Genomic DNA, 27,170 nt, shown 5'->3' with positions numbered 1-27,170 from the left:
GATGATGTTGTCCTGTTTGCTTCATCAGGCCGTGATCTTCAGCTCTCTCTGGATCAGTTCTCAGCCGAGTGTGAAGCGGCTGGAATGGGAATCAGCACCTCCAAATCCGAGACCATGGTCCTCAGCCGGAAAAGGGTGGAGTGCCCTCTCAGGGTTGGTAGCGAGATCCTGCTTCAAGTGGAGGAGTTCAAGTATCTCGGGATCTTGTTCACGAGTGAGGGAAGAATGGAGCATGAGATCGACCGGCGGATCGGTGCGGCATCCGCAGTAATGCGGGCGCTGCATCGGTCTGTCGTGGTGAAAAAGGAGCTGAGCCGCAAGGCGAAGCTCTCAATTTACCAGTCGATCTATGTTCCTACCCTCACCTATGGTCATGAACTATGGGTAGTGACCGAAAGAACGAGATCGCGAATACAAGCAGCTGAAATGAGTTTCCTCCGCAGGGTGTCTGGGCTTTCCCTTAGACAGGGTGAGAAGCTCAGTCATCCGGGAGGGGCTCAGAGTAGAGCCGCTGCTCCTCCGCATCGAGAGGAGTCAGATGAGGTGGCTCGGGCATCTGATCAGGATGCCTCCTGGACGCCTCCCTGGTGAGGTGTTCCGGGCACGTCCAACCGGGAGGAGGCCCCGGGGAAGACCCAGGACATGCTGGAGGGACTATGTCTCATGGCTGACCTGGGAACGCCTTGGGATTCTCCCGGAAGAGCTAGAAGAAGTGGCCGGGGAGAGGGAAGTCTGGGCATCTCTGCTCAAGCTGCTGCCCCCGCGACCCGACCTCGGATAAGCGGGAGACAATGGATGGATGGATGAATTATACTATACTTACAGTAATATCAAAAGACCCAGAGCCATCATCCTAGACCAGTAGACTGAGGGAGCCCGCGTGTCAGTCTCGTCAGAGGATCAACTCGTGAGCCTGGTCCAATACCGGGCGGTGTGCACGTTCCCCACGGTTGAGCTTCCGAAGAAACTGAGGGCGGAACCTTCCCTTATATACTAATTGAGTGTCCTTACCCAAAATGGCTTACGTGTAAGCAGTGTATACAGAAGTGATCAGTTTCAGCACACACCCTTCCACGGGACGCAGTATTGTTTTTCTTCTACTTGGCCCTCACTGAGATGGTGCCTAGTATCAGAAGACACACAATAACAAGCGTTGCTTGCAATGAAGCCCCTCGAAGTGAAAATCAAGTACATGGCCTTGACTGTATTCCCATAACATTCTGAAACTCTTTATGAGAAGCAAGTTTTTGCACATTCTTTCGCTATCATCCCAAACATTCCAATCTTTGTAGCTGGTTTTGCACTGAAGCGACCAACCCCCTCTTACTCCTTTATTTCATCCCTTCTCCTGTTACAGAGCAAACCTTTATATTACAGTACCCCAAACCGTCCAGTTCTACTTGTTTCCATTACAGAATGCCCGCTCATTCTGTTGGTGACTCCTTGATGATGCCACCCCTCCAACCTCCGAGGCTGATGTGACTAACATTTATGTGCGGTTTACACAATTTGGGTCCCATTTCAAACTGTCACCCCACAGCGCCCCCCCCCCCCCCCCCCCCCCATTTTGTGCAGCACTTTCAACACATTCTTCAATAAACCCCCTTTTGATCACATTCAAATCATGTAATTTTAATAATTCATACCTAATGTAATGGCAATTAAAGCACATTTAAAAATAAGACCTAGAATCTCGAATGACTGAATCGTGTGCCTCATTCTCGGGTAATGATTCCATTCAATCTGAAAGTGATACCCGCCTGGTGCAGGCCACCTCTGGAGTGTTGTCTGCAGTTCTGGTCACCACTGGCACAAGACAGACAGACAGACAGACATAGCAGCACTTGAAGCGGAGTAGCCAAGTGCATCATGGGAATGAAGGATGTGTCCGACTGTGACACTCCGAGGCTTAAACTGTTTAGTAGAGCAGAGGACACTGCAGGTCTTTAAAAATCCTCAAAGGCATTGATTTTTAAAGGAGATCCAACCAAATTCTTTCAGCTCGAGAGCGAATCAGATACTCCGACATCGGTGGGAATGAAGGGGAAGTGCAGCTAGAACTGAAGACGGGGAGCTGCTCTTCACACAGAGTTGTGAGAATCGGAGACCAAACTATCAAGACATGGAGATGAAGCAGAAATCTCGAACCTTTAAGAAGAATTGGGAGGAGATGTGGGGACAGCTTAACAAAAGGCCTTGACGCACTGAATGGTCTCCCGTCACTTTGTCACATTTCTTATGTCCTCCAAATACACGGAGAGGGAAAAGACTCCCACCATACGGCACAAGACGCTCCTGGAGTGGAGCTGCTGGGCTTGTCCTTCAGCAAAGCATCCATCCAACGTCTGGGTTGGAATCCCTCAGTTTTTCCAAAATTCAAGAAGTGCGAGTTTGTTCCTGAATGGTAATTAAGACTGGAATGTGCTTAGTTGCGAGACTGACAGCCGCCGGGTGTTGGATAATCAGATACCTCAGACCTCCATGTAAGTCAAGCTGGTTTAGTGATGATGATGATAAAGGGAGACGCTAATTGTGGGCTGCAGCTGAAGGTTTTGGATGTGGAATGTAGCGGTGGTCCAGCACACCTGGATGGTTGATGGGAAGCCAGCCCATCGCTCCCTCTCGCCTCCCTAATGTAGAAGTGTGCTACAGCTGGCATCATTCCTTGATCCCGTCCCATCTGAAGGACCGGCTGGGCAATGAGGCTGCGTAATGGGCCCAAGTGCGGCGCAAAGATGTGTAGTAAATCAGACACCCTACTTGTGTGCCAGGCAGGCTCAAGGCGGTCCATACAGGTGATCATCCAGGAAAAAGGCGGATGGTGCAGATGGCAAAGCAGACGGGTGAACACTGACGCAAAATGAAGGACCTCCTTTACTGTTTAGCCGGCTATCTGACCCCTGTGCCCTCCTCAATCAGGGCAGCTGGGAAATGGAGTCCTTTAATTCGTAGCACTGCTACACGTGTCTGTGCCACATGAGCTACGCTTTTTCATTTTTTGCCTTTCACCATCCATTCCACCACAAGGGGCAGGTGATGTGCCAACTGACCCTTTAATGCAAAAATGCCACTGGTCCCCGTTAACCCAGTTCAGTCATGGTGGGAGGGGGGCCCTAAGCCTGTCCTGGCAGCCCTCGACAACCAAGCAGGAACCCAACCCTAGATGGGGTGCACATTTGGCAGCCACTTGCAGGCTACCAGTTGGCCTAACTGGCGCATGACTGGGCCAGACCCGTGCAGCCATTTTGTTTGGCAGTGATGTGCTCCATATCTGAAGGTGGAGAGGATTTATTGGAATTTCTGGCCTGTTTGTGGGCCTGGCATGATGTAACAAGCGTTTTAAACGTGTGGGATTCCCAATCACCTTTGTTTTTTGTGATGCCAGGTATTGGGGGGGGGGGGGTTGTTTCTGTCTGATGTGATCTTTGTCTGGTGCTGACCAACTCGAGCCCAGAGGGGCAGCACCTTCAGTTTTCTGAGCTCCCAGTAACTCCAATCATGACTGTGAGAGTGCGAACTGCCTGGCAATGCCAAGCAGGGGTAGTGCCCAGCTTTATATAGTGCCTTTCATGACCAGCAGTTTGCATGATTGGAAGTTTCTGACTGACACAGCTGCTTACAGTGTGGACAACTGATTGGCACAGACACACCAGGGCGTAATTTGGCAGAACCTGCTAGATCAGCACTTGGTGTGCCAAAGGGGCAGGAAGGGCACTTGAATTTTTCTAAATATGTCAGCGACTTCAGCAGACAATTGCGAGTCTCGGGCGTTTGCTGGAGTGAAGCCCAGACTCGGTGGAAACGTCAGCGTGGCGTGAGCCAAGGAAAGCGCCTTTCACAGTAAGACTGTCCTAAAGCTCCTCACGTTGACGTGTGGTTATCCAAAGTGACTTACAAAGTGGGTAAACCTAATCGGGTAGGGGGGGGAAGTGTGGGAACAAGTGTGACAGGGCAAAGTGACAAAAGTAACCATCAGAAGTAAAATGGATATCCTCCACCCAACATGGAAAGGCGCTATATTGGTGACTTCAATAACTTGTGTCCCCTCCTTTGTTTACAGTGATACCTCCGCCCCTCACCAGGACTGGCACAGCGCCGAACTGAAGGGGACAGGCCGTCTCCCCGAAGTGTCTTTTCTCCAGAGTCCATGTAAAGACCTCCAAGCGTCCCCCTTTTCAGAGAAGCCCCGACAGACGCTGCTGCCACCAAGTGCCACCCCTCTGAGCGGCAAGTGTGACTCCTCAGCCGACATGAGTGTGGCTAACCTGCCCAGTTTCTCCCCGACCACCTACCCCCCCAGTATGTTCAACTACGAGCGCCCCCGACACTTCATCCAGTCGCAGCCGCACTTTCAGGCGCCCAGCTACGAGAGCCTTCAGGCGAGACCAAGTCTCTCGACATCGTCTTCGTCATCCTCTTCAAATGGGCACAAGTCTTCCCCAGCGTCCACCCTCAGCTCGCCGGTTTCCACCCCTTCTTCATCGCTCATCTCCCCAAGGGATCAGCCACCGCCTCGGCCAGCCTCCCCCACCTATGTGCCCAAGCGCTCCACAGTCAGCCTGGTGCCCAAAGCGGTGCCCAGTGCCCAGCAGGTACAGTCATCCGCGGCCTTCCTGAGCTCCATCCTACCTTCCCAGCCACCTTCTGCCCCTCGGGCAAAGCCTGTGCCCTCCGTACCACCTCTGAAATCTGCTGCTGCTCCTCCACCACCTCAGATGGCACCTCGCTCTTCCTCCCCATCTCCTTGCTCTCTGACTCCTCACAGCCCGTCTCCCTCCTCGCCCAGGAGCCCAGTCCAGCAGCCCCTCACGCCAAGCAGTCTTCATGTGTCTGTGCTGCCACCACAGCCTCCGGACAACCGCAGATCGACTGCCGTGGACATGTGAGTGAGGGGAATGGTGGGGTTGGGGGTACCCAGTTTGTGGGGTGTTGACCGAAAGGGTATACTTTGAATGCAAGTGTGCCACCTTATGGGCACCTTTTTTTTTTTTTATACTGTGTGTGTGCGTGCGCACACAGGCCGTGTGCTGTAATGGTTAAGACCTAAAGCCCTGGAGTTCCAATCCCACTACTGACACCATCTAACCCTGAGCCCATCACTTCACCTGCCTCTGCTCCTATTGGCTACATTTGTTTTGTATCTCAAATGGTGTAGCACCCCTTGGATGAAGGTGCCCACCAAATAATAATAATGTACATCTGGGCAGTGGGGGTCCAGCCACTTTTTTGAGCATCCTACTCCGACCCACCAACCCACCCAGGTATGCACTCCTGGCACAGTCCACATGTCCGTTCTCCTCTTGTATTTTCAAAATGTGCGTATTTTGCTACAAAATTTCAGAAACTGAGATTAGTGCCCAAGAGCGACGGGCATTCGAGTAAATTCAGGCTGGTGGGTTGGGGGTCTTCCATTCAAAAGCCTGAATTGACTTAAGTGCCAGGAAGTGCCACACTTTTTTTATATATATATATAAAAAAAAAAAAAAAAAAAAAAAAAGTGGTGATGTGAGCCTGGCACAGAATAAGACATATGGATTGTGAATTTTTTTTTTTTGCACCCCCAAACCCCCCCCCCCATACCCCAAATGAAGCCCACTGTATGAGAATCTTTATGACCTTTTTATTCTCCACCAAAACCAGAGTTTCTTCTTGGCCATCACATTCTGAACCCCCCCCCCCCCCATTCTGTTTTTTCCCAGCATCCCCAGAACGACCCTGAAGAAGACCTTCCAGCCTGTTCACTGTGCTACCGATGAAGAGATCCAGGGCACAAAGGACGCACTCATCCAAGACTTGGAGAACAAGCTGAGATGTAAGGAGGCACGGAGGAAAAACCGGAGCCAGGTGAGCCTGCTATGGGGGGCACTTTTATGGGGGGGGGGCACTAATGGACAGTTTTTGGTTCATTTACTCAGTCTTCCAATAAAAAAAACTACCACTTCAGTCAAATTGTAACGAGATTTCTTTGCAGATACTTGAAACGGAGCAAACTCCTGTAAAGGCCGCGATTAGGTATGGGACTTGAACCCGGTATGCTGGGTCTGTCAGGCCGTAGTTGTGGCCGCCATGTTGGATTCTCAGACTGGGCAGTTCTAACTGACCTGTCAAACAGCCCTTTAAAGAATAAGCTAAGAGCGTGCCTGTGGATATCGGTGTAGGGCGTTGTGCAGCACCACCTACTGACGTGCCATGGAATTGCAGGTTAAAGTAGTGTGGGGTTCATAATGGACTAAAATGTGCCCTGGGCTTAGAATCACAGGACAGTAAAACCCACCGATAGATCTGAAGAACTAACATAGTCCTTTAGTCAGAGATGGGTGTCCCAACACCATAAAATGAGGGGGGCTGGAGAAAAGCCATGAAAACTTCATGTAGTGCCACCCCCACACCACCCCAAACCCCACTTAAGTGGCAATACTCTAACCCGTTATGGAAGAGCAGCTTTTTAAAGCCCCCCTGACCCCAAATGTTGATTTGGGGTACAATTTGAGTGTCCAGTGGCACACATTAGGCAGGTTGGTGACCCCAATGGAGGGTGACTTGATTCCTCACCTGGTGGCTTTGCAGAAACATTGATGCCAAGGTGAATGCTCTCTGTCTGTGTGCCCGCCCACCCTACATTTCACACGTTTGGTTATTTTTTATTTATTTATTTTATTTTTCTCTCTCCAGAAGATGACCTACGAGGAGCGGATGGCCCGTCGTCTGCTGGGCCCTGACAACGCTGCTTCGGTGTTCGACATCCACAATGCAGAAGAATCCGCTCCGGAAAAGGTGGGCACAACTGAAGGCCGGCCGTCTCTTAAATAGAAATTAAATGACCATGTGACATGAATAAGAGCAGAAGTAAAAACCCGGAGGTCTTCCTCAGTTCTTGGGTGGCAAATGAGCTGTTAAAAGTCTGAAGGAGCGTCTCGGCTCGGGCGCTGAGCTTTGGAGGTTCACCTTTTTAGCGCAGTATGGCCATCAAAGCAGACCACCTTAGTGTTTCAAAAGCCATGATGAGCCTGAAGTAGCCAAGTTGTCCACTTTTATTGAATTCTAAGTTCTAAAAACTGTCGTGTGCAAAAGTAAAAGCACCCTATGGAAAGGGAGGACCTTCTGAGCATGCTGACATTAGAGCTTCATGTAAACCGAGCTCACAGATAAAGGGGACACCCTTGAACAAATGACACCAAGTTGATGTGATGATGATGTATTCAATCCCATAAATGAACACAAGTGCAGGTCTGTCCACCCCCTCCATTCACCTCCCCTTCAGTTAATTTTTAATGAGGTGCCAATGGCGAGAACCTCCTTAGGGAGCCTGCAGGTGGACCCGACCTGGTGGTGGTCTTTAAACCTGTGATGTCGAGCGTCTAGTGGTGTTTCTCTCCTTGTGTCTGACATGAGAAGATCAAAAGAGCTCTCCAAGGCCATCGGGGTGCCCGGCAGTCTGTCAAGGGGACTGTAAAGGACCCCCAAGTTCTTTGAAATTCATCCATCCGCTGGAAGGCAAATCCACAAGTGGCGTGGATTTCAAACCTCTGCTCGTTTACCCAGCAGATTCGGCCTAAAATTCTTCGTTTTATGGCAGGGTCTGCAGGTAACTCTACCAACGGTTGGTGTCAAAGTGCATGCGTCTAGAATTCGGAGAGATGGCATACATTTGACCTGCATGCCAGGGGGTCTTGGCTGGCAGTTTTGTGTTGAACATCTCTGCAAAGGCCCGGCCTTCTGGACAGGTGAATCAAAGGGAGTCGTGTGGCCACAGCAGCAGTGAATGGATTTGATGCCATTTTGGGAGCAGAACTTCGCGGCCGCTGAAGCGGAGCGGCGGGTCATGGTCAGTGTTTGGACCACCTGCAGTCCTCCAGTCGACTGTGAATTCAGGGTCTGGTCAAAGTGCGATGGTGAAGAATTCAAGGCCATCTGTCTGATCTGCAAATGGACCTTTTCACTTCCAAAATGAGACCAAGGAAGGGGCTCAAGAAGAAGAAATGGAGGGTTCAGCCACCAAAGACCCCACTTGAAATCCCATTGAAACGGGCAGAACATGCAAGAAAACCCACAAACCTGGCAGCAAATGAGAGAACGTTGCATGGTGGCCCAGTCCAAAGTGTCACCAAGGTGATGGCAGAGTGGTGGGCAGTCGTACAAAGTGCCTGCAAGAAGCCCTTCTGCTAAAAGGGGGCGGGGGGGGGGGCTGCTTTAGAGGTACTTGGTGAAGTTGACATGCTGTTGATGACTAAACTGGGGGGGCACCCGAGGGCTACCTACTGTAAGCTTGGATGCTTTTGAGGTTAGAAGGAGCTGTTCATTAGACTTTGGGGTTCTGATTGACCAGGGGCTAAACACTCGGGACCACCAGCTAAGGGCCCCAGAAGCCCACCTGCCACCGCTGCTTCCTTGTGTAGGACTTTGGGTTTTTCAAAAGGTGTTTTTTGGACAAAGCTGAATGTCTGGCAGGATGCAGCCGATCAGAACCCCCCTGACCCCGTCCTGAGTGACTGCATGGCATGGGGGTCCTCCTGTTAAACCCAACGGTGGAGCACATACTCCATAAGACACCCAAAGTGTGTGGAGGGTGAACCTTAATATGGCTGGTTCTTTAATGCCATGTGGCATTACTCTAAAGCATTACTTTGGCACTTTATTTATTTTTAAAGCATATACTGTATATTCCCCCCACCTCCATGCATTTTAGATGGGGATTTCATGTCGTTGTAGCCTTTTAAATGTTTTATTATTTCGTGTTTATATCTTTTAGCCTGCAGATATTTTGTTTCTTTCTCCATTTTTACGTGTAGAAAGGGCCATTGACTAGAAAGTGACATGAGATCAACTCGGCTTCATATATGGGACGAATCCAGTCGCGAAAAAATTTAAATTGAAGGTCATGGGGGTCTGCAAGGGTGTCCGTTCGGCACGCTCGGTCGACATGCGCCAGGCTGCAGGCATTCCAGAGGCGGTGACGCGGCGACATTGTCGTGTTATCGGCGTGCGCGGCGAGCTGCTAATCGGGCCGCCAGTGGGAGGAGCTAAAAAAATTAATTTGGGTGGGGTGGGGGGGAAATCCAAAGCTTCTTTGAACCCTCGGCACGTGCGCAAAGGCCGCCTTTTAATTGTGGAATTGGGGCCGAATGGCGGGCGGTGACGTCACCGGGGTGCGAGCGCGTGTTTATGGGCGGCTGGGTGGGTGTGTTTAGAGTATTTATTTTTATTTATGAAGTCTCTCTTTTTTAATTTGGGGTTTTTCTTTTCTGAAATCCTCCCTAAATCTTGTCGTCCTGTGGCGTTCTTGTATATCTCTTCTACAAAACGCCGTACTTCATTTTGATGAATACTCGCACATACTTACTGTGTGTCTAAATGCAGGCAGACGGCTTTAAAGAGGATTCACGTACGTTTGACACAAGTGCTAGCTCATTTTTTTTTTTTTTTTCACTGTTCGGTTCTCTCTTTTTCTTTATTTTATTAATAATTTTAAACCAATCGGAAACGGTCGATAATCCACAATGAGAAAGTGGCGTCTCCAGTGTGTTTTTTGTGGTGTGTGTGTGTGTGTGTTTTATTTATTTATATAGTGCCTTTCACGTCTGTCTGTCTAGTTAGTTCCTGGAAGTATTGAGACCCTTTTATACAATACAGTAAAACCTCGATTATCCGTCAGGGTCGGGACTGTGGCTGTGACCGATGAGACGGACAACTGAGCAACCACTTTAAAAATGATGTACAGTAGATTAGTTTAGCGTATAGTCGCATTCAGAAAAGCGCTATATAAATGTAATGAATTATTATTTACAAAACTATTAAAGTAGTTTTAACAAAATTTAATTCATATAACGGGTGGCGCAGTGGTATCGCTGCTGCCTCGCAGTTACGAGACCCGCGTGGAGTTTGCATGTTCTCCCCGTGTCTGCCTGGGTTTCCTCTCACAGTCCAGACATGCCGGTTAGGTGGATTGGCGATTCTAAACTGGCCTGTGTGTGTGTGTCCTGCGGTGGGCTGGCACCCTGCCCGGGATTGGTTCCTGCCTTGCGCCCTGTGTTGGCTGGGATTAGCTCCAGCAGACCCCCGTGACCCTGTGTTCGGATTCAGCGGGTTGGAAAACGGATGGATGGATTCATATAATTATTGTAATGACCAGCGTAACCAGCAAACGCAACTGCTGGAGTTTTTCTACGTTTTACTTGGAGTCTTCGTGCCGTAACTAATGGCGCCCTGTCTTATATTCGGTTATCTGGTTATGGCCCTCATCTCCAACACCATAAGACAGCTCTCCCTGCCCATCAGTTGATCTCATGCCACTCCTGTTCTTGTTCTGTACCGCAGACAATCCCGCTTATTGTCTCCCGACTCCGCGCCTTCCTTTTACTCCTGTCAATCATCTCTGCCCCGCCCAACAGACGCCCCTCCCTCCGTGCCATCACTTTCAGCGTTCATTCCGCCCTTCTGCTCCCGCACAGAACCTCGCGAGTGGCCTGCACGGCACAATCTATTAACAAAACATAACCGGATCTAAAAAGAAAATCGTAATACAAACTAACGTTCTCGTCAGTGGTTTCCATTTTCGACACGTTTTTCAATGTTGTCCGCATCACACTTTATATCGTTCAGTTGTTGTTCTTCTTCCTATTCCGTAAACTGAAGCCATACTTGAAGCGCTATTGAAACTGAATGTACATAACTGACCCTGTGCTGCTGGGGATGGACGCTACGCGCTGGCACAAAGGGAGACTTGTTCCAATGTGCAAGAGCGGTGTTTGGGGTGACCGCGCCTAAGGGGGCCTCGCTTTTGAGGTCCGCGTGTCGCGTTCGAGTGGATTTGTCAAGTTCTATTCTCAAGTGTGTGTGTGTGTATATATATATATATATATATATATATATTTTTTATTAAATTCGCAAGCAAGTTTATACAGTTCACACATACCGGTAACAGCGTTTTGACAAAACTGGTCCTGCGTGGGGTTGGTCAGCCGTACGCCCCGCAACATTATTAACGTGCGACAGAAATATTTATACAAATGGAGCTCAAAGTGCTTTACATGAAGAAAAGTGAAAAAATGACTAAGAATTAAAATAAGAGAACGCTAATTAACATGGAATAAGAGTAAGGTCCGATGGCCAGGGAGGACAGAAAAAACAAAACAAAAAAAAAAAAACATGGCTGGAGAAAAAAATAAAATCTGCAGGGGGTCCAGCAGGCCATGAGACCACCCAGCCCTAAGGCCGCCTCTGCCAATGTGCAAGCGCGCAGTAGTAGTACAGTAATAGGTCGGCACTGGCGTGCATTTTATTTTTTGGCCGTGACAGCTAATTGAGGTTTTACTGTACTCTTATACAAGAAACAAAGCCGGAACTGCTGCCAAGTCTCTACGAGCCTGGCACACCTGAATTTGGCCAGTTTGCCCTCGTTCTTCCTGGCAGCTCCTCTTAAGCCCCTTTTAAATTGGACAGGCAGTGTCTGTCAGCTGCCATCTTCAGTCCAAATTTATTTAAAATTAAATCTGCAACTGTGTATGGAAAGTGAAAAGTGAAGGGGTCTGAAGACTTTCTGAATCCACGTGTGTGTGTGTGTGTGTGGCTTTGCCTAGTGAGCCCTTGACTCACAATAGCATTAAAGTCCAAATGCAGCTGTGAGGTTTCCCTTTCAAACAAAAACCGACCATCAAAACCAGAGTTTGAAAATCCATACCAATACCGAAGGTCCCAGCTTTGACTGTTGTGTTGTCCTAAACCCTCAATCGTTCCTCCTCCTCCTTCTCCTCCTCCTCATTTTATTTTTGGAAGACACCCAATGATTAGATAACCCACTCTGGTGCTCCACCATCTAAGGTGGAGGGCGGCGACAAAATTCATCATGTGATCTCTGCATCATGTCCTCGGTAACCACCTTAGCAACCATAAACAAGTCTGCATTTCATAGGAAAGTGCGCCACCAAGTGGTGGTGTGTGGAAGTCGCCTGTCATGAAGGGGGTAAAGATGAGCAGTACACACACAGATATTGCAAATCTCAAGTTGGTTTGTCTGACCGCAGGTTCACAACTGAAGGGTAGAAGCAGCTGGCATGCTTTTTTGCCCCAAAACTTAGATTTGAACTGGCATCAATTCATGCTCAGGTGCTTTAAATGTCCCCATACTTGCACTGTGCCAGTCTTAATGAAATGAGAGCTCAGTGTGCCAATGCCCATCATCAGGGCCGGATTTATATGAAGAGGCCCTAGGCTATTCCACTTATGAGGCCCTTTCACCTTCCATTTTTAAGTTTGTAAATTACATGAGAGATAATGTTGCTAACAATTTGAATGTAGGCCCCTCTTGATCTTGAGGCCCTGTGCTGAAGCCTAGTTGGCCTATAGGAAAATCCGGCCCTGCCCATCATCCTTTTCTAGTACCTTCTATGTCGTCCCTCCTCTTCCATTTTTGTCCGGCTTGAACTAACACCCCCTGGTGGTCAGGACTGCTCTTCATTTTCTTTAGGACCCTTTTAAGGTCCATGTGATTGATGGGGTCGCTCCTCCTTCGATGTCAGTACAGTTTGACACGATGTCCAGTCGTGTGTGAAGCGGTGGCCTTGTGCCTCCTTTATAGCGCCTCTCCTAGTGAATCTCAAACCTCCTGCTCTTCTCTTTGCAGGGCACGTCACGTGAGGATCACCAGGCGGACACGGCGCAGATCAGGTAAGGCTCACTTCTAGTTTGGCTCTCCAAAATGCATGTGGAGTGACCCTGGGTAGTGATGATGATGATGGAGTGTGGTTTTTAAATTGGGGGGTTCAGTTCATAAAACTGAAGGACAAAGTGGACTGACGTCATACTGTGAATGTTCTAGGAGTCTGCTTGATGACTTTTGTATTTTTTTTTTTTTGTTTCATTTGATTTCCTCGGCCCCACTAATTGTAACCCATGTGGTCAACGTAGCAGGAAACAGGAAGTTCCCAGGTGGCACCGTGGTGGCATGGTGAGCTCTGCAGCCACCCTGTTTTCAAAATCTTGGTGTCCACATCCCATACCTCCTGTTCGTGGTTCCCATGTTCTCTCCACCGGCCTGGTGGTTGACCGCCATTTGCTTTCACTGCTGCATCCCAAAGACCTGCACATTTGGTCCGCTTGGCTCTGGGCGTTGGCCCTCAGATGAACAGGGTGTTCACCACTTCGGGGTACCCAGTACTGCCAGTCTTTATAAAGGGTCCTGTGATGTCCTGCTACTTAACTGGGTACCCAATATTGCAGTCCCAGGTGCCAGCCTCCTGTGCCACAGGTTGGAGAATATCGAGCATCTGAACACTCGGACATTTGACCGCCCATCCCATGTCACATCAGTCTGTGGTGACCTCTGACCTGACCCCCTCCCATGTCCATCTGTGGTAATACTTGGACAGCCAACCCTACTGCATCCCGCTGTGAGGACCCTCCCAAAAATTGCATGGAAAGTGAGGGGGTCTTGAAAATGATTCCTTTATTACCAAGGTACCCTTCGTCGTGCCCACAGATTTTTTTGTGCACTGATGGGACTGAAAGGTTAGTAGCAATAAAGTGAAGACCGCCGAGTGATCGCTGAAGATGTTGGTCGGAGTGCAAGTTGAGAATTTCTTCACCGTGCTCTGAACACACAGAGGGCCAGCAAAACCAGACTGGGGGGCTCCTTTCTAAAACTCTGGATTTGAGTATGAAAATAATGTGAACTGCACATTTCAGGGCAGTTTCTTTAAATTGTGTGCCTACATGAATGCACCTCCTTGTTGGCACCCTGAAATGCCCATATAAGGACTATGCTAATGAGCCTCATGCATTACCCATCCCAATGCTGCCCACCTTCATTAGCCTCCCACCTGACTTCTCCAGACACTGCCGCCTGCATTTGAGGAGTTCAGTGGTGCAGGGTTGGTGAGAGATGCCAGTGTCTGAGTGGGTTGTTGCTGGCACCTGGTGATTGCTGTTACAATGAATAGCACAGGCCATATGAAACATGGAAGGCTCGTTCAGTTGTCTTACCCACAAGCCCCCCCCCCCCCCCCCCCATCCTGTCTGCCAACGCTACTCTGCCTCGAAATAAATGAACTGCAGGCTGACCGAGGACACCAAGCCATGGCATGTGCCAGTCTTGCCTTGGCAGCACTGATGATGTGCGAGTTGCCACCCCTTACTATTTTAAAAGGACCCTCCTTCTCACTAGGGGTCCTTCCTGCTATGTCCACACCATCAACTGCCCTGGTTATGTTAGGAGAGCCAAAGGGTCATTGGGGGGCCTAAATTGGCTCGTGGGCACCAAAAAAAAAAAAAAACCAGACCAGTCTCTCAAATCTCGTTGACGTCACACGTGGCCATCTGTGTATTCGCTCCAGACGAGACACGATGGCTACGAGTCGGCGGTCAGGCCTGAGATTTGGAGCTTCCTGTATGCGGCGTTTGTGATGCGCTTTTGTCGACATATTAAACTGCCAAGTTCTTCAGTACAAATACGCAGCATTGGCCCCCCTAACAGGTGACTAAAATCCAGCGAGTGTGTCACAGTCCTCACTTTCAGACCTTAATGTGTTTGTGACGTCCACACAGGCACAGAGCGAGATGAGGTATTAGACACGCCAGGCGTCATTTAGCTGCTTTGGTGGTGGTCTTATCCCCCCAAAGTATGTGATCGAGGGTGGCGTCATCTGTCCGAAATGGTGGGTCGCCCTGTAACTTCAGACACTTGGGTTGTGGGTTCCGATCCCACTGCTGACACCACGTGACCAGGAGCAAGTCCTCCCGCTCTTTGTGTGGGACCCCAAGTTTTAGAACTCTGACCCCATTAGTGTCGCCATTCTCCATGGATGAAGCCTGGCTAGAGAGTTTGGGGGGGGGGGGGGGGGCGCGCGCCCCAAACACTGGGCACAGGCCTTTAACAGTTCAAAATGTAATTTACAGGGTCCCAGATAGAAAATGCCTTCCAAGGGAGAGGAAACCATCAAAACCTCAGGCTTTAAGTGGCCAAGCCAAGAAGAATCTTTTTATAAATCAATTTTTATATAAAAAAAAAAAAAATCAAAGATGAAAGGCAAAAGGAGACGAAACGGGGAGGTCAACCAAACGAGTCAAAACCATGAAGAGCAAATCCTGACCACCAAAGCCGAATCGTAAAGCAGACATCAAAGTTGGAGAGCGACTCGGTAGAATGAGGAAGTCGAGCGAGCGAGTGTGTGCCCGGTGTTGGAGTTCTCGATTGCAGAGTTCATCTTTAAAGGGTCATGTGACCTCACGCTACGTAACTTTTAGCCAATGGGAGCCGCCGTGTTGGTAACTGGAGGGAAAAAAAACGGTGGCATCAGATTTTGATTAAGCAGAAGCCTGTCGCAGCACCGCAAAATTTACATTCAGAAATTGTACAGCTGCAAATTTTCACACCGATGCTAAAACATCGGGATTGCGTGATTGTGTGGGATCACCGCCTACCCCCCCCCCCCCCCCCCCCCCCCCCCCCCCCCCACACCCCATTCCTTATATTTTAAGAGAATTCTTCATTGCACAGTTCATCACACTCATTGGTCAGTGACGCCTGCACAAGCACAATATAAAGAATGAGGGCGGGCCCACAGCGGTGACATCATGGTGGCCCTGCCTCCTGGGGTTCCTCCCACAGAACCACAAGGGAGACCCATTTACACAATCATAAGTAAACGTACAGATGAGAATCTGAATTTATATAGTGCCTTTTGTATCTACTTACTACCCTACTGCCTTCCATGTCTCTCTTAACTTCAAACCCTGAGGTTGGGGGTTCAAATCCCACTACTGACACCAAGTGACCCTCAGCAAGTTGTCACCTGCCGGCCCTCCAAGTTAGGGGAAAAAAACAAACAAAATGGAGTTAACTGCCCCTCATTTGTATGTCACCTTGGATAAAGGTATCAGCCAAATCAATAATTTATATAGCGTCTGACATCTGTATATTATTTCGGCCATTCCTTCTGCACAGGCACATCTATTCAGCGGTGCTTCCCCCCCCCCTCAGTCTCTATTATATAGTGCCTTTCATATCGATGTATCGTCTGTCACCTTTCATGTCTCTAACTTAAGACCCTGAGCTTGTGGGTTCTAATCCCACTGCTGACACCAAGTGACCCTCAGCAAGTTGCATCACCTGCCGGCGCCCAACAATTGAGATTGAGTTGCTGCCCGTTGTTTAAAGTCTCCTCATCTGCCAAATATGCAACAATAAAAGTCGCGTTGAGGCTTTCTGCTTGATCAGCTGTACGTATTGATCAGCCAGCGTCTTCTACACCTCGCTTATCCAGTGCCTTTCTCATCTTTGAATTGTATAGTCGGCCATTTTCCAAGCCGTGGTGGTCTGCTGGAGCCTATCCTGGCTGGCATACGACACAAGGCAGGATGTCAGAATTTATTTGGTGCCTTTCAGACTTGTACCCCATCTACTGCCTTTCATATTTCTGTCACTTCACCCCCTCAACTTGGGAGTTAAAAAAAAAAAAAAAAAAATCCCACTACTGCCACCACTGTGTGACCTCGGCTGAGCAAGTCACATGACCTGCCGGTGCTCCAACTTGGAGAACCGAAAGGAATTCTAACAATCAATGCTGAACGGTGTCCGCCAAACAAGTGACAGCAAATGTGACATAAGTCAAGATACACATCGACGATTCGATGAACGGCCGCACTGTAAAGGACACACGGGACGCTACCTAAAGAGCGAGATGAAAGAAAGGCGCAATACCTGACAAGACTTGGAGGCTGTCGGTGCAAATCCCACTACTGACACCACTGTGTGACCCTGAGCAAGTCCCATGACCTGCCTATGGGGGGGGGGGGGGGTGGCAAAAATAAATGGAACCAACCGTTAAATGCGTCGTCGGAGGAGACGTCCAGCAAATGCAGTACAATGCCAAGCTCCCCCGTCAAGCTTAGGACTTGATCTGCAGTTTTGTGTCCCGTTTTCCTATCCTGATTGTGAGAAGACCTTAAGCCGCAGCTGCTGTGCCCCTCCCAGGAGACTCCTTTTATTTGTCCTCTTCATCGGCGTGTCCTCCATTTCTCCTCCACCCTGACTGGTGTGTGTGTGTGTGTGAGGAGTTCAACTGGCTCACTGCCATCCGCTCACTGCTGAGCTTTTTGTTCCACGTGTGGGCAGCAGGTGCCCATTTTGGCTCTTTTTCAAGTATGCCCTGAAGTAGACTGGCAGCCAAAGTATAAAACTGGGCCCACTTCTTAATCCCCATTGTTGTGGTCTGCATGGCTACGTGGTGACTGCCGAGGGTCTACATAAAGCTGCTGATACCCTTAATCCTGTGCTACCCATGCCAGGCAGCCTTGTCCTTCAACAGAGATTGTTTTCATGCCCATGTGCTTTTATATTTAGGTTGGCTCGCCTGGCACTTAATCAGTGTGTGCCATCTCTCTGTCTCTCTCTCCCCCAAACCCCTTGAAAGTCTAAAAGGGGGCATTTGAGAAACGTCAATGGACGGCTGGCTCCGTCTGTTAGAGACAATTAAAGGCCTGAGCGGCATGAGGGCTGACGGCCGCGTCTTGTATTTCCACCACCTGCGTCATACGAATCTGTGCGGCGCTGCCCGTGACCAGGCTGGTTAAACAGGCCGTGGGCCAACTGGCTTGGGTAACATCGGCAGGACGAGGCCGGAGGGTGCAGGGGGTCTCGTTTGTGAATTTCACAGCTTGCACGTTGGCCACGGCTCTGCTCAAACTTCATGCTGCGTTCACAGCCACCATGTTGAACCCAAATTTGCCTGCGAGGCAACGATTCCCAGTCGAGTGCCACATTCACGGTGACTAAATTGCATTTAATCCATGCTGCGTCTGTTCTGAGAATTCACCCCAAACTGTGCCATCATCCTGGAGATGCTCGTAACGGGATGGGAACTCTGACCACTGGAGTGTGTGGCAAAGTTGAAGTCTGGTGCCCGTATTCACCCTGTGACCCTGAATGACTCCTAGGAATTGCACTAAAAGCCCGAGTCCCACTGCCATGTAGGACGTGAGAAACTGTTGTGAAGCGGCCAATGCCCACCCTCGAGGAGGAGGAGGCGGCCATGTTTGGGAGTGAATGACAGTCACGACTTGACGACCCCCTGAGCTGCAAACTGGCATTCATGTAGCCATTGTGTAGTTTTCTGATGCTAATGTGGAGTCTTCACCCCAAAGAAGTAGAAGAAAGAACTGGTAGGAGGAAAACATACGAAAGTTGGCTGTTGCGCCAAGCTGTGCAGAATTGTTGCCACTTCACAACAATCCCCCTTGATGATAGGACAAGTGTCTGTCTGCGTTATCGGGGTGTCCAGTGGCTGCATTGCAGTTTTTCATTCCAACGGATGGTGCATCAAACATTAACACTGCTTGTACAAATGACACAGAATGGGGAAATATTGTTGCATTTGTCACTCCAACAGATGGCACAACACAAACTGTTGTAATGCATGACTACAAAACTTTGATGCACCATCTGTTGGAATGACGCATGCACTGTATGTTACTACATACATTCCAATAAGTGGTGCACCGCAGACGTTGACTGCTTAGTGTTGAACCCACCTGATGCTGGTAGCACACATTAAGGATAATAATACTGGACGAAGCACCGAGCAGGAAATGACAAGACGCACGCAGATGGCCGGGAACATTTTTACTTAACAAGGAATGACCCACAGCCGTACTTTCAGAAGAGTCCATGATGCTTTGTGTTGGCTGTGGGAGAAGCGCCTTGTGAAGTAAGCCACGCTGACGATCTTTATATCCAGTATCTTGAGAGTCTCCATCTGCCTTCTGGAACCTTCCCAGCCTTGTAAAGTGTAACCTGAATGTTGCTGGGATTCATGGACTGCAGAGCTCAGCATGTGACATTTTGCTGTCAATCACCCATCCAGCCCCGCCCACCTAGGTATTGCATTTATATGGCGCTTTCCAAGACCCTCCAAGCACTTTATAGAGAACTCACACAAATGTGCAGCATCCACCTGGCAGCCATTTGTATGCCACTATGCTTGCCACACTTCATCCATTGGCACTCGCGCTCTCTTTCTCTCACCACCAACTAATTAGAGCCAGGAGATGATTAGAGGGTCCAGAATGACCAGAACATGACGGACAATTTTAGCCAAGACCTACACTTTACAAAAGATGTCCAAAGGAGTCATGCCCTCTGTGTTCTGTCTCATCTGAGTGGCACTGCCAGTTATCCTAGCACTACAGGCCACAGGGTGGGGGCTTTAGCACCTGATCTTCTGAGCCCCAATTCCAGCCCCCCCATCATGCTGTCCAGTCTCCCTACCTGCTGTGTGTGGACGATTTGTGCTTAACTTGAGAGTTGGTTGGAGGGGGTGAAATGGCAAACTTGGTTGGCAAGGGTTTAGGAGATCACCCTGCCACGTGGCAAACTCCACTCGTGATCACTGAAGCGGACTGCAGTTGTTGCCCACCAGGTGGCACCCCATTCTGATGTCTGCTCTCCATTCTGGCCTTGGCTCCCTTATGGTTGGTGATGAGGAGTTGGCGTTGTCCTAATCCTTCAAAGGTGTGTTGGCACGTGGATAACAAACATTATTACATTTTGCTGTGCCACGCCAAACACCTCAAGGTCCCTTCATTGTCATTTTTGGCTTTCTTTCTCTGTCAGGTGATTTCTAGGACCCCCCCCTCCATCTCACCAGACTTCTTGTCTTGCTTCTTTCTCAGGAGCAGGCCTGGCTCTCGCTCGGAGGACGACGAGGCGGCTCCCATCCAGGAGAAGTACTACGCACCTCGCTTCCTGCAGGTCCCTGAAGACCTCGTCGTGGAGGAAGGCCGCTTCTGCAGGATCGACTTCAAGGTATGCAAGTCAGATGTCCATTTTCTTGTTCCACCTGAAAGGTCCTTTGTGTTAAAAAAAAAAAAAAAAAAAAAAAAAAAAATCAAATGGCTGCACCCCACTTGGCCAATGGGTTCAGGTTGAGTCTGGTGGCCATCTTGCTCGGCTCCCCTCCATTCTACTCCTTTATGTTCTTGTTGGCAGGTGGCGGGGTTGCCCACTCCAGATGTCACCTGGTATTTGAATGGGAAGATGATTCGCCCCGATGACTTCCATAAGATGCTGGTGTGCGAGAAGGGAGTCCACTCGTTCATCATCGAGATCGTCACCACCCACCATGCAGGGGTCTACGAGTGCGTGGCCAAGAACCGAGCCGGAGAGAGCCGCTTCACGCTGCAAATGGAAGTCCTCGGTAAGGAGAACGGGGGGCTCCACCGTGTCCCCACCTGATGGCCTCACGTGGTGACTGTGCAGCCCACACTAGATATCTCCATTTAAACAGCTGGTGTACGAGTGATGTGACGGGCCACTCTACCCGCTTTGTCTTTTCGGGGTCTCCTTCAAATTTCCAAATGCTCCACTTTACACAACTTGCCACAAACGTCCCTTTCGTTTCGCTTCTCTTGGCCCCTTTTAGGACGACTGCACCAAACCACACCAAGGTGTGTATCTGATCCTGCAGGTCCTCCTCAAAGTCCCTACAGACACGTCGTCATCGTCATCTTCTCATGTTCTCCTCCCTGTGATCTTGTGGAGGGCCAATCCAGACCACCAATCGTTCCCCAACCCAAGAATTCGCTGCAACCAACCCACCCAACCTCCCGACTCTGTCCACATCTTTGTCCACTTTGGATGAGTGACGGTGGTCCGCGCTAATGGATGTGCGTCCTCCTCCAGAGGGAGAGCAACAACAAACCGCATGTTCAGATGAACTCCTCTGTGCTGTATCCAGTATCTTGAGGGTCTCCATCTGCCTTCTGGAACCTTCCCAGCCTTGTAAAGTGTAACCTGAATGTTTCTGGGGTTCATGGAATGCAGAGCTCAGGATGTGACATTTTGCTGTCAATCACCCATCCAGCCCCGCCCACCTAGAAATTGCATTTTTCCAAGACCCTCCAAGCACTTTACATAGAGGGGTAGGAGCCACTTCAGCCACCTGGACGATGCAATGGCAGCCATTTTTATGCCACTGTGCTTGCCACACTTTAGCTATTGGCACTTGTGTAGAGCTCTCTGTCTGTCTGTCTGTCTCTGTCCTCTACCAACTAATTAGAGCCAGGGGATGATTAGGGGGTCCAGAATGACCAGAAGATGGGCAAATGAGCCAAGACCTACAATTTACAAAAGATTCCTGACCAGAGTCATGCCCTCCGTGTTATGTCTCATCTGCATGGCAGTGCCAGTTATCACAGCACTACAGGCCAAACTCAGACCCAATTCCAGCCCCCCCATCGTGATGTCCAGTCTCCTTCCCTGCTATGTGTGGACGTCTTGTGGTTAACTCTAGGGTTTGGAGGGGTGGAATGGCAAACATGGCTGGCATGGGTTTAAGAGATGACCCCAAGGTGGATCCTGCCACATGGCAAACTCCACTTGTGATCATCAGAGCTGACTGCAGAGCCCCTCCAAACCCCACCGCCCCCTACCCCAAGAATGGTTTCTTTGGCACAGAGGTCCTCTCTTCCTGGTTGGGGAAGTTCTCTTCTTGTCTTTTTTGACTTCTAGGTGAGCAGGTTGTAAACATTAAGATGAACCTCTGCAGCGGTCGGTCTTGGAGTAACCCAACTACGATACCCACAAAGCCCTCGCCACATCCCACGATTCCCTTCTTAAAGCAACAGACCCCAACATGTTACATTAGGAGGCCCCAAACCCCTTTCACTAAAGGTCTCGTCGGCCTGGTGGCCAGTAGTGATGGGCCTTGTTCTTTTTGTTTCGGTCACATGCACGTCCAAATCGGTCAACAGGGAGGCTGTCTGTCCCATTTGTTTAGATGTTTCAAATGTAAGCGAGTGCCACCTGTCTGATTTCATGATTCTCGTTCAGCATCTCATGATGACGTCCTCGGTCTTCACTCATTCTCTCGTCGTTCATCCAAGCACAATACGCCAACACCACCTCCATATTGGAATATTTGAACTGTTTTGTGCACTTCCAGGCTTCCGAAGTTTCAGGGGGTCCCCTCTGCCACCCCTGATCCTGTTGTCTTCTCTTGCAGCTCAAGAAATGAGGTGTCCACCCATGTTTGTGAAGAAGATGCAGAACGCGATTGTCACCGAAGGGAACTCGGTCCGTCTGGAGTGCCAGGTTTCGGCTTCACCACCTCCTCAGATCTACTGGAAAAAAGACAAGGAGATGCTGGTCGTGGACCCCAGACGAATGAGGTAGCATTGTACTGGTGAAATGTAGTGGTGGGTGGTGGTGGCGGCAGCATTGGGTGAAGTGGGGGGACTAGAGAGGATGCAGGGCATGCGGATTGGAGATCCTTAAAAACTGGAGTGTTCCTGGCTGAAGGGGTCACCTTCCAACAAGATGATGGCTTGGGGTCAACTGGGGTTCAAGTCCGAGCTCTGATTCCCCAAGTGAACATCTCTGGATAGACCTGAAGATTGCTGACCATCCAACCTGATGAGTCTGCGGAGTGCAACGACGGGTAAATCTCCAAATCCAGGTGGGCACAGCTTGTCCTGCCAAAGCCAACCAGAGTTTGGGGATTCGCCTGCTTTGGCACAAACCTATGCCACTCTCTTTATGATGGACTTCTTGTCCAACCTTGGTTCATCGGGGTTGTGAAATATGGGGGACTTGTTATGGCTGCAGGGGGCTTGGGCATGGACCTTCTCATTTTAGAAATTTTACAGATTGGCATTCTACTCCGTAGTGGCTTATTTATTTTTTTATCTTTTAAGAAGGACTTGGACCTTAAGCTGAATTCACCAGTTTGAAACGTGTCACCGGGTTAGCTTTACATTTGTCCGGCTACAGAATGTCCCCTACCTTGTGGTGTTGTGACTGTGAGATGGCTGTGCCTGTCAGTTGGCACCCAGAGAACTGAGCTTGATCAGCTGATTGCAGACCCTAAGAGGAAGGCCACCTAGGAAGCTTAATATCCAGCGTAGCTCCTTCATGAATGTTCTACAGGGCCTTCATGGCTCCCTGGGGCTTGAACCCCAATGCTGCCCATTTTTAAGTGGGTGTTGGCAGATATGGTGCAGTTCAGGGGAGCCATGGCACCGTATGGACTCTGTGTGATGAAGTATCCCACATGGTAACCCATTGGCAATCCACTGGGTAAATTTTAACATCCAGTGACCTCTGTAGTGTCACTTGTCCCCATGTTTGATGGACTGGCAGCCCTTGACCCCCTCAGAGTGTCCATTTTATTCATTTCTATAGCGCACTGAACTCCTTGTTCAGACGAGTGAAGCACCGTGGCCTCTCGCTGACCGACCGGCTCCTCGTCCTCCAAGTTATTCCTCCTTGTTGTTTTTAACGTGGACCTCTCTCTGTGCGTCGTCTGCCCCGCTGTTTGCCTCTCCTCGTCTCGTTTTCATCTCTCTATTATAGAAGAAAATCGTGAGACGAGACTATCAAGTCCCGCCCTCCTCGCCACCATTTCTGGTTCACGGCCCACGCCCGTGCTCCTCTCGCCTCTCATTCACACCTACGCTTAGAATAATGAAAACACTTCTTTACATAATGCACACTTGCTGCCTTGACCTTTTTTATCTCTCTATAATAAAAGAAAATCTTGAGGCAAGACAATTGGCCAAGAGATCTTTTCAAGTCCCGCCCTCCTTTCCACCATTTCCGGTTCACGCCTGCGCTCCTCTCATTGGTGTGAATGCTTTTGTCCTCACAGTTCCTGCTCTTTCAGCTCTTATATATTTTTACGTTTTCCTCACTTTAAGTTCCCAAGTAAAGACATGTTCTGTCCAAATCTTAGTGAAGAATTTCATCATGAAGGGTTATCAACTGAAGAAATGAGTACACGGGCAATCCTAGCACTGAGAAACGATGAAGTCAAATGAATTAACGTGAAAATAGTCAATCGGTTTATGCTGTACATTCGTTAAATGCATATCGATAGAAACAGTCGGTGGTGAGGAAGATGAAAACCAACTTACAACATCACGAAGAATATCTACAACAGTTAACACCGTCTGGTCTTCCACCGGCTGAATTACTGTAGAAAGAAGGACGTATCGTAACGTTATTACGTAATTTATGTCTGAGTGATGGGCTGTGCAGTAGGATAAGATGAGTTGGATTGAAAACTGGTTGAACAATTCTGACACGTAATATTAACAGGTGACAAAGGTAATGAAGTCCATCTAACATTAGACACCAAAGGAGATCTCGATATGCCAGTCGTATTAAAACGTTTAGCTTTTACAAAGACAATTAACGGGAAACTGTATTCTAACAAATCACCAGGACAAACATTCGAAAGTCGTTTTACTTATCGGAGAAACAAAATTCACTCCCGGGCCGTTATACGTTGTGTTGTCACGATGAGAGTCCAAACACGGAATCAAAATTCAAAGCAATATTGACAGTTGATTCCAAAAATTGACTAAAGTTTTACGGTAAAAGTTTTTTAAAAATTATTTACGTGTTAATTTCAAAGCTGAACGAAAAAGTATAACGCAACGAAAACCTCGAACGCAACATGAAACAATTTTCTTTCAATTTATTATGTTTTACTATTTTTCAATATGGTCAGTTACTCGCTGTAATGTAAAATATTTAGTTTGTTATTTTCATGAGAATTGTTACATATGCATAATAGAACTAACTATCTGTTCAAATTGTACATCAGCGAGTGGCTAGTGCATTGTGCCTGACTGAGGTTTGGCAAGCGAAGTGGGCAGGAGGCAGAGCCCCCTAGTCGTCTTGATTTATTTCTAATCCTCTGCTGTCGTCCACAGCCTGTATGAAGACGGCCTGGGCAGACTGTGCTTGTTAATCGAGCGGGTGGAGAAGGCGGATGCTGGCTGGTACACGGTGTCCGCCATCAACGACTGCGGCATGTCGACCTGCAATGCCCGTCTTGACGTGGGCTGTGAGTATTTTGTTGTGGGTTTTTTTTTTTTTGTAGTATAAATGGAAGGATCGGTCAACACTGAACAGGGTGGCAGTGCCTGTTGGGCAGAGGGTCAAAATGACTTTGCTGGGCACCTACTGTTGATGCTGCACTGAGGAATACGTAGGACAAAATTCAATATTGTCACATTCCGCAATGCACTTAAATACCATAAATGCTGCAAAAAGTTTACTGATTGAACAATTTTCCCTAAGCACTCCCCTGTGTTTGTGGCACTCTTAGTTTTAGTTTTCCAGTCCTGTAATGGCTCGGTGTGTTAACTTTTTATTTTATTTTCTTCTTTCAAGCTCGTATAACCAAACCAGCTGCCACTGCCAAGCAGCTTCGCGTCAGGCCGACCTTCAGCCAGTTTTCTTCCCTTGGAGGACCAGGTGGAGATATGAGGGGTTTGCGGAGTCCACACGCCTCTTCTCCTCGCGCCCCCCTGCACGAGAGCGACGAGCTGTAGTCGGAAGAGGTGCACCACATGGTGGCGTGTGAAGGAACTGCGGAGCTTCTGTTCTGTCAATGGCAGCAGCCGGGAAACTCGTCCAGTGCGGCTGCCCCCCCCCCCTACAAACCCCAACTCCCCCGAATCTTTTTTTCTTTATCCTGCTTGACTTTGTTCTTAAATGTGAGAAGGCGCGCTGACTGACAGAGCTGAGGTGTTCGCCGCTGGGCTTTTTCTGAACGCTCCACGTAGCTTTGGCAGTGGTGAGGCTTGGATTTCTTGTTTTTCTGTCATTTGTACGACGCAGAAGCCACGCCATAAACTTGAGCCCAAATTCCAGAACTGCCCAAATTGTGTTTTAACGAATGAAGTTATCTAATTTATTTATTTATTACCTTTTATTAGGCTGCGTTGGGTGTAGGGGGAGAGAGAGAGGATGTGTGGTGTTTGAAAGCACGGTGGACACTGAAGGACCCTTCTCACAAGTCTTCCTGAGGTGGTTTTTAGTACCAGTTAGATGTAGCAGTAGTGAAGGGAAGCTGCACTTGAATATTCGTCTGTCTGTGTATAATAATAAAAAACAAAATAATAAAGGCACAAAATAAAGGTTAAGGTTTGACTCCACCCACTGATTTCAGTTTTTCTTTCCTTTGTGTCATTTGAAAGTGAATGGAGGTCCAGGCTGGACAGCTACCAGACTCCAAGGAGATGGCGTTGACTAAATGGACTGTCGTCATTTTTGAGTAAGGTGACCATCCCACAACAGTGTGACGGGGCTTCACCCTGGAGGTCTGCAGCTGGACTCTATTGGTGCCCCTTTAACTCCTCGCCAGGGTGGAGCTGCTATCCTTGAAATTGTGACACACGAACATCCAGCAGAGGGCGCACATGAACACTGGGTGACAGACTGAGCCTGCACCACCCACCACGCCCACTGTGTATACACCAATGAAATCTTGGGGGGGGGCGGTGGCGTGTGGCTTTGTAACTCTTGATTGGCTCATTTGACCCTGGAAACTTCCTCCAGTCCTTAAATATCCAGAAGTTCTAGGGATGCACCGCGGTGTGTTGTTGTGCTTGGGACTCTCGCTGGTAAAGGAGGAATTTTAAATGAAGACGGTCACAATTTAGTGATACAGCAGCACTGCATGGTATGAGAGCTGTGGGGGGGTCGTAGTGAAATACTAAGTGGGGTGACCAGTATGGGGAAAATAATGGATGACAAACTGAATTAAAGATGGGCATTTTGATTCATTTCACTGTTTTTGGTTTACCCAATCAAATGAATCAATTCAAATAATTGCTTTTGTACTTTCTCATATACATAAGTATAGGGATAGTACTGTAATCATCCATTTGAGGCTAAGGATTGGTGCTGGTTTGAATCGCCGTCACTGCCAAAAGAGACCCTCCTCTGCTGGGCCCTTGAGCAAGACCCTTAACCTGTAAGTGCTCCAGGGGCGCTGGCTGTACAATGGCTGACCCTGCGCTCTGACCCCAAGGGGGCTGCGAAAACTAACAAATTCCTAATACAAGAAATTGTATAAGGCGAAATAAATAACCAAAAAAAAATAATTCAACGTCTGTGTGTTAGACCTCCCCAAGTCAGAAATACCATTTTTAGAATTGTGTGTATAAAAACACAATACCTTTGGCATACACGTATTCGGTCCAACACGTAGAAATCTATCAACTTTTGAGTTATTTCTGCTAACCAGAAGTGGAACTTTACCTGAAACGTTTCCCCAAAAATGTTAACAATTTGATAATTTCACATCATGTTATGGTAAAGCACCACATTCTAAGCATTTTTGTCGCTTTCCATATTTTTGAAAAACGACTGAATTTTTGAGATAATT

At 48.8% G+C, this 27,170-nt stretch overlaps 1 protein-coding gene across 2 annotated transcripts in view; it reads left to right on the top strand.

The window, feature by feature from the left end:
• The window catches only part of myot (myotilin), a 114,651-nt gene extending 88,716 nt beyond the window's left edge, over positions 1 to 25,935 (top strand). Inside the window, exons 9-17 of one of the 2 annotated variants that reach the window (XM_051934209.1) lie at positions 4,061 to 4,882; positions 5,700 to 5,844; positions 6,676 to 6,774; positions 12,620 to 12,663; positions 19,663 to 19,795; positions 19,979 to 20,186; positions 21,993 to 22,158; positions 24,706 to 24,839; positions 25,169 to 25,935. In XM_051934209.1, the coding sequence (XP_051790169.1) occupies positions 4,061 to 4,882; positions 5,700 to 5,844; positions 6,676 to 6,774; positions 12,620 to 12,663; positions 19,663 to 19,795; positions 19,979 to 20,186; positions 21,993 to 22,158; positions 24,706 to 24,839; positions 25,169 to 25,329 (1,912 nt within the window). In that variant the 3' untranslated portion in view covers positions 25,330 to 25,935. Of the gene's footprint in view, positions 1 to 4,060; positions 4,883 to 5,699; positions 5,845 to 6,672; positions 6,775 to 12,619; positions 12,664 to 19,662; positions 19,796 to 19,978; positions 20,187 to 21,992; positions 22,159 to 24,705; positions 24,840 to 25,168 lie in introns of both variants that reach the window. The other variant, XM_028814523.2, reaches the window with a different exon arrangement.
• Positions 25,936 to 27,170: the final 1,235 nt, after the last annotated feature.

This window comes from Erpetoichthys calabaricus, chromosome 11, assembly GCF_900747795.2.
Source record: "Erpetoichthys calabaricus chromosome 11, fErpCal1.3, whole genome shotgun sequence".
Classification (NCBI taxonomy): Eukaryota; Metazoa; Chordata; class Cladistia; order Polypteriformes; family Polypteridae; genus Erpetoichthys; species Erpetoichthys calabaricus.
This window is presented reverse-complemented; position numbering and strand designations above follow the sequence as displayed.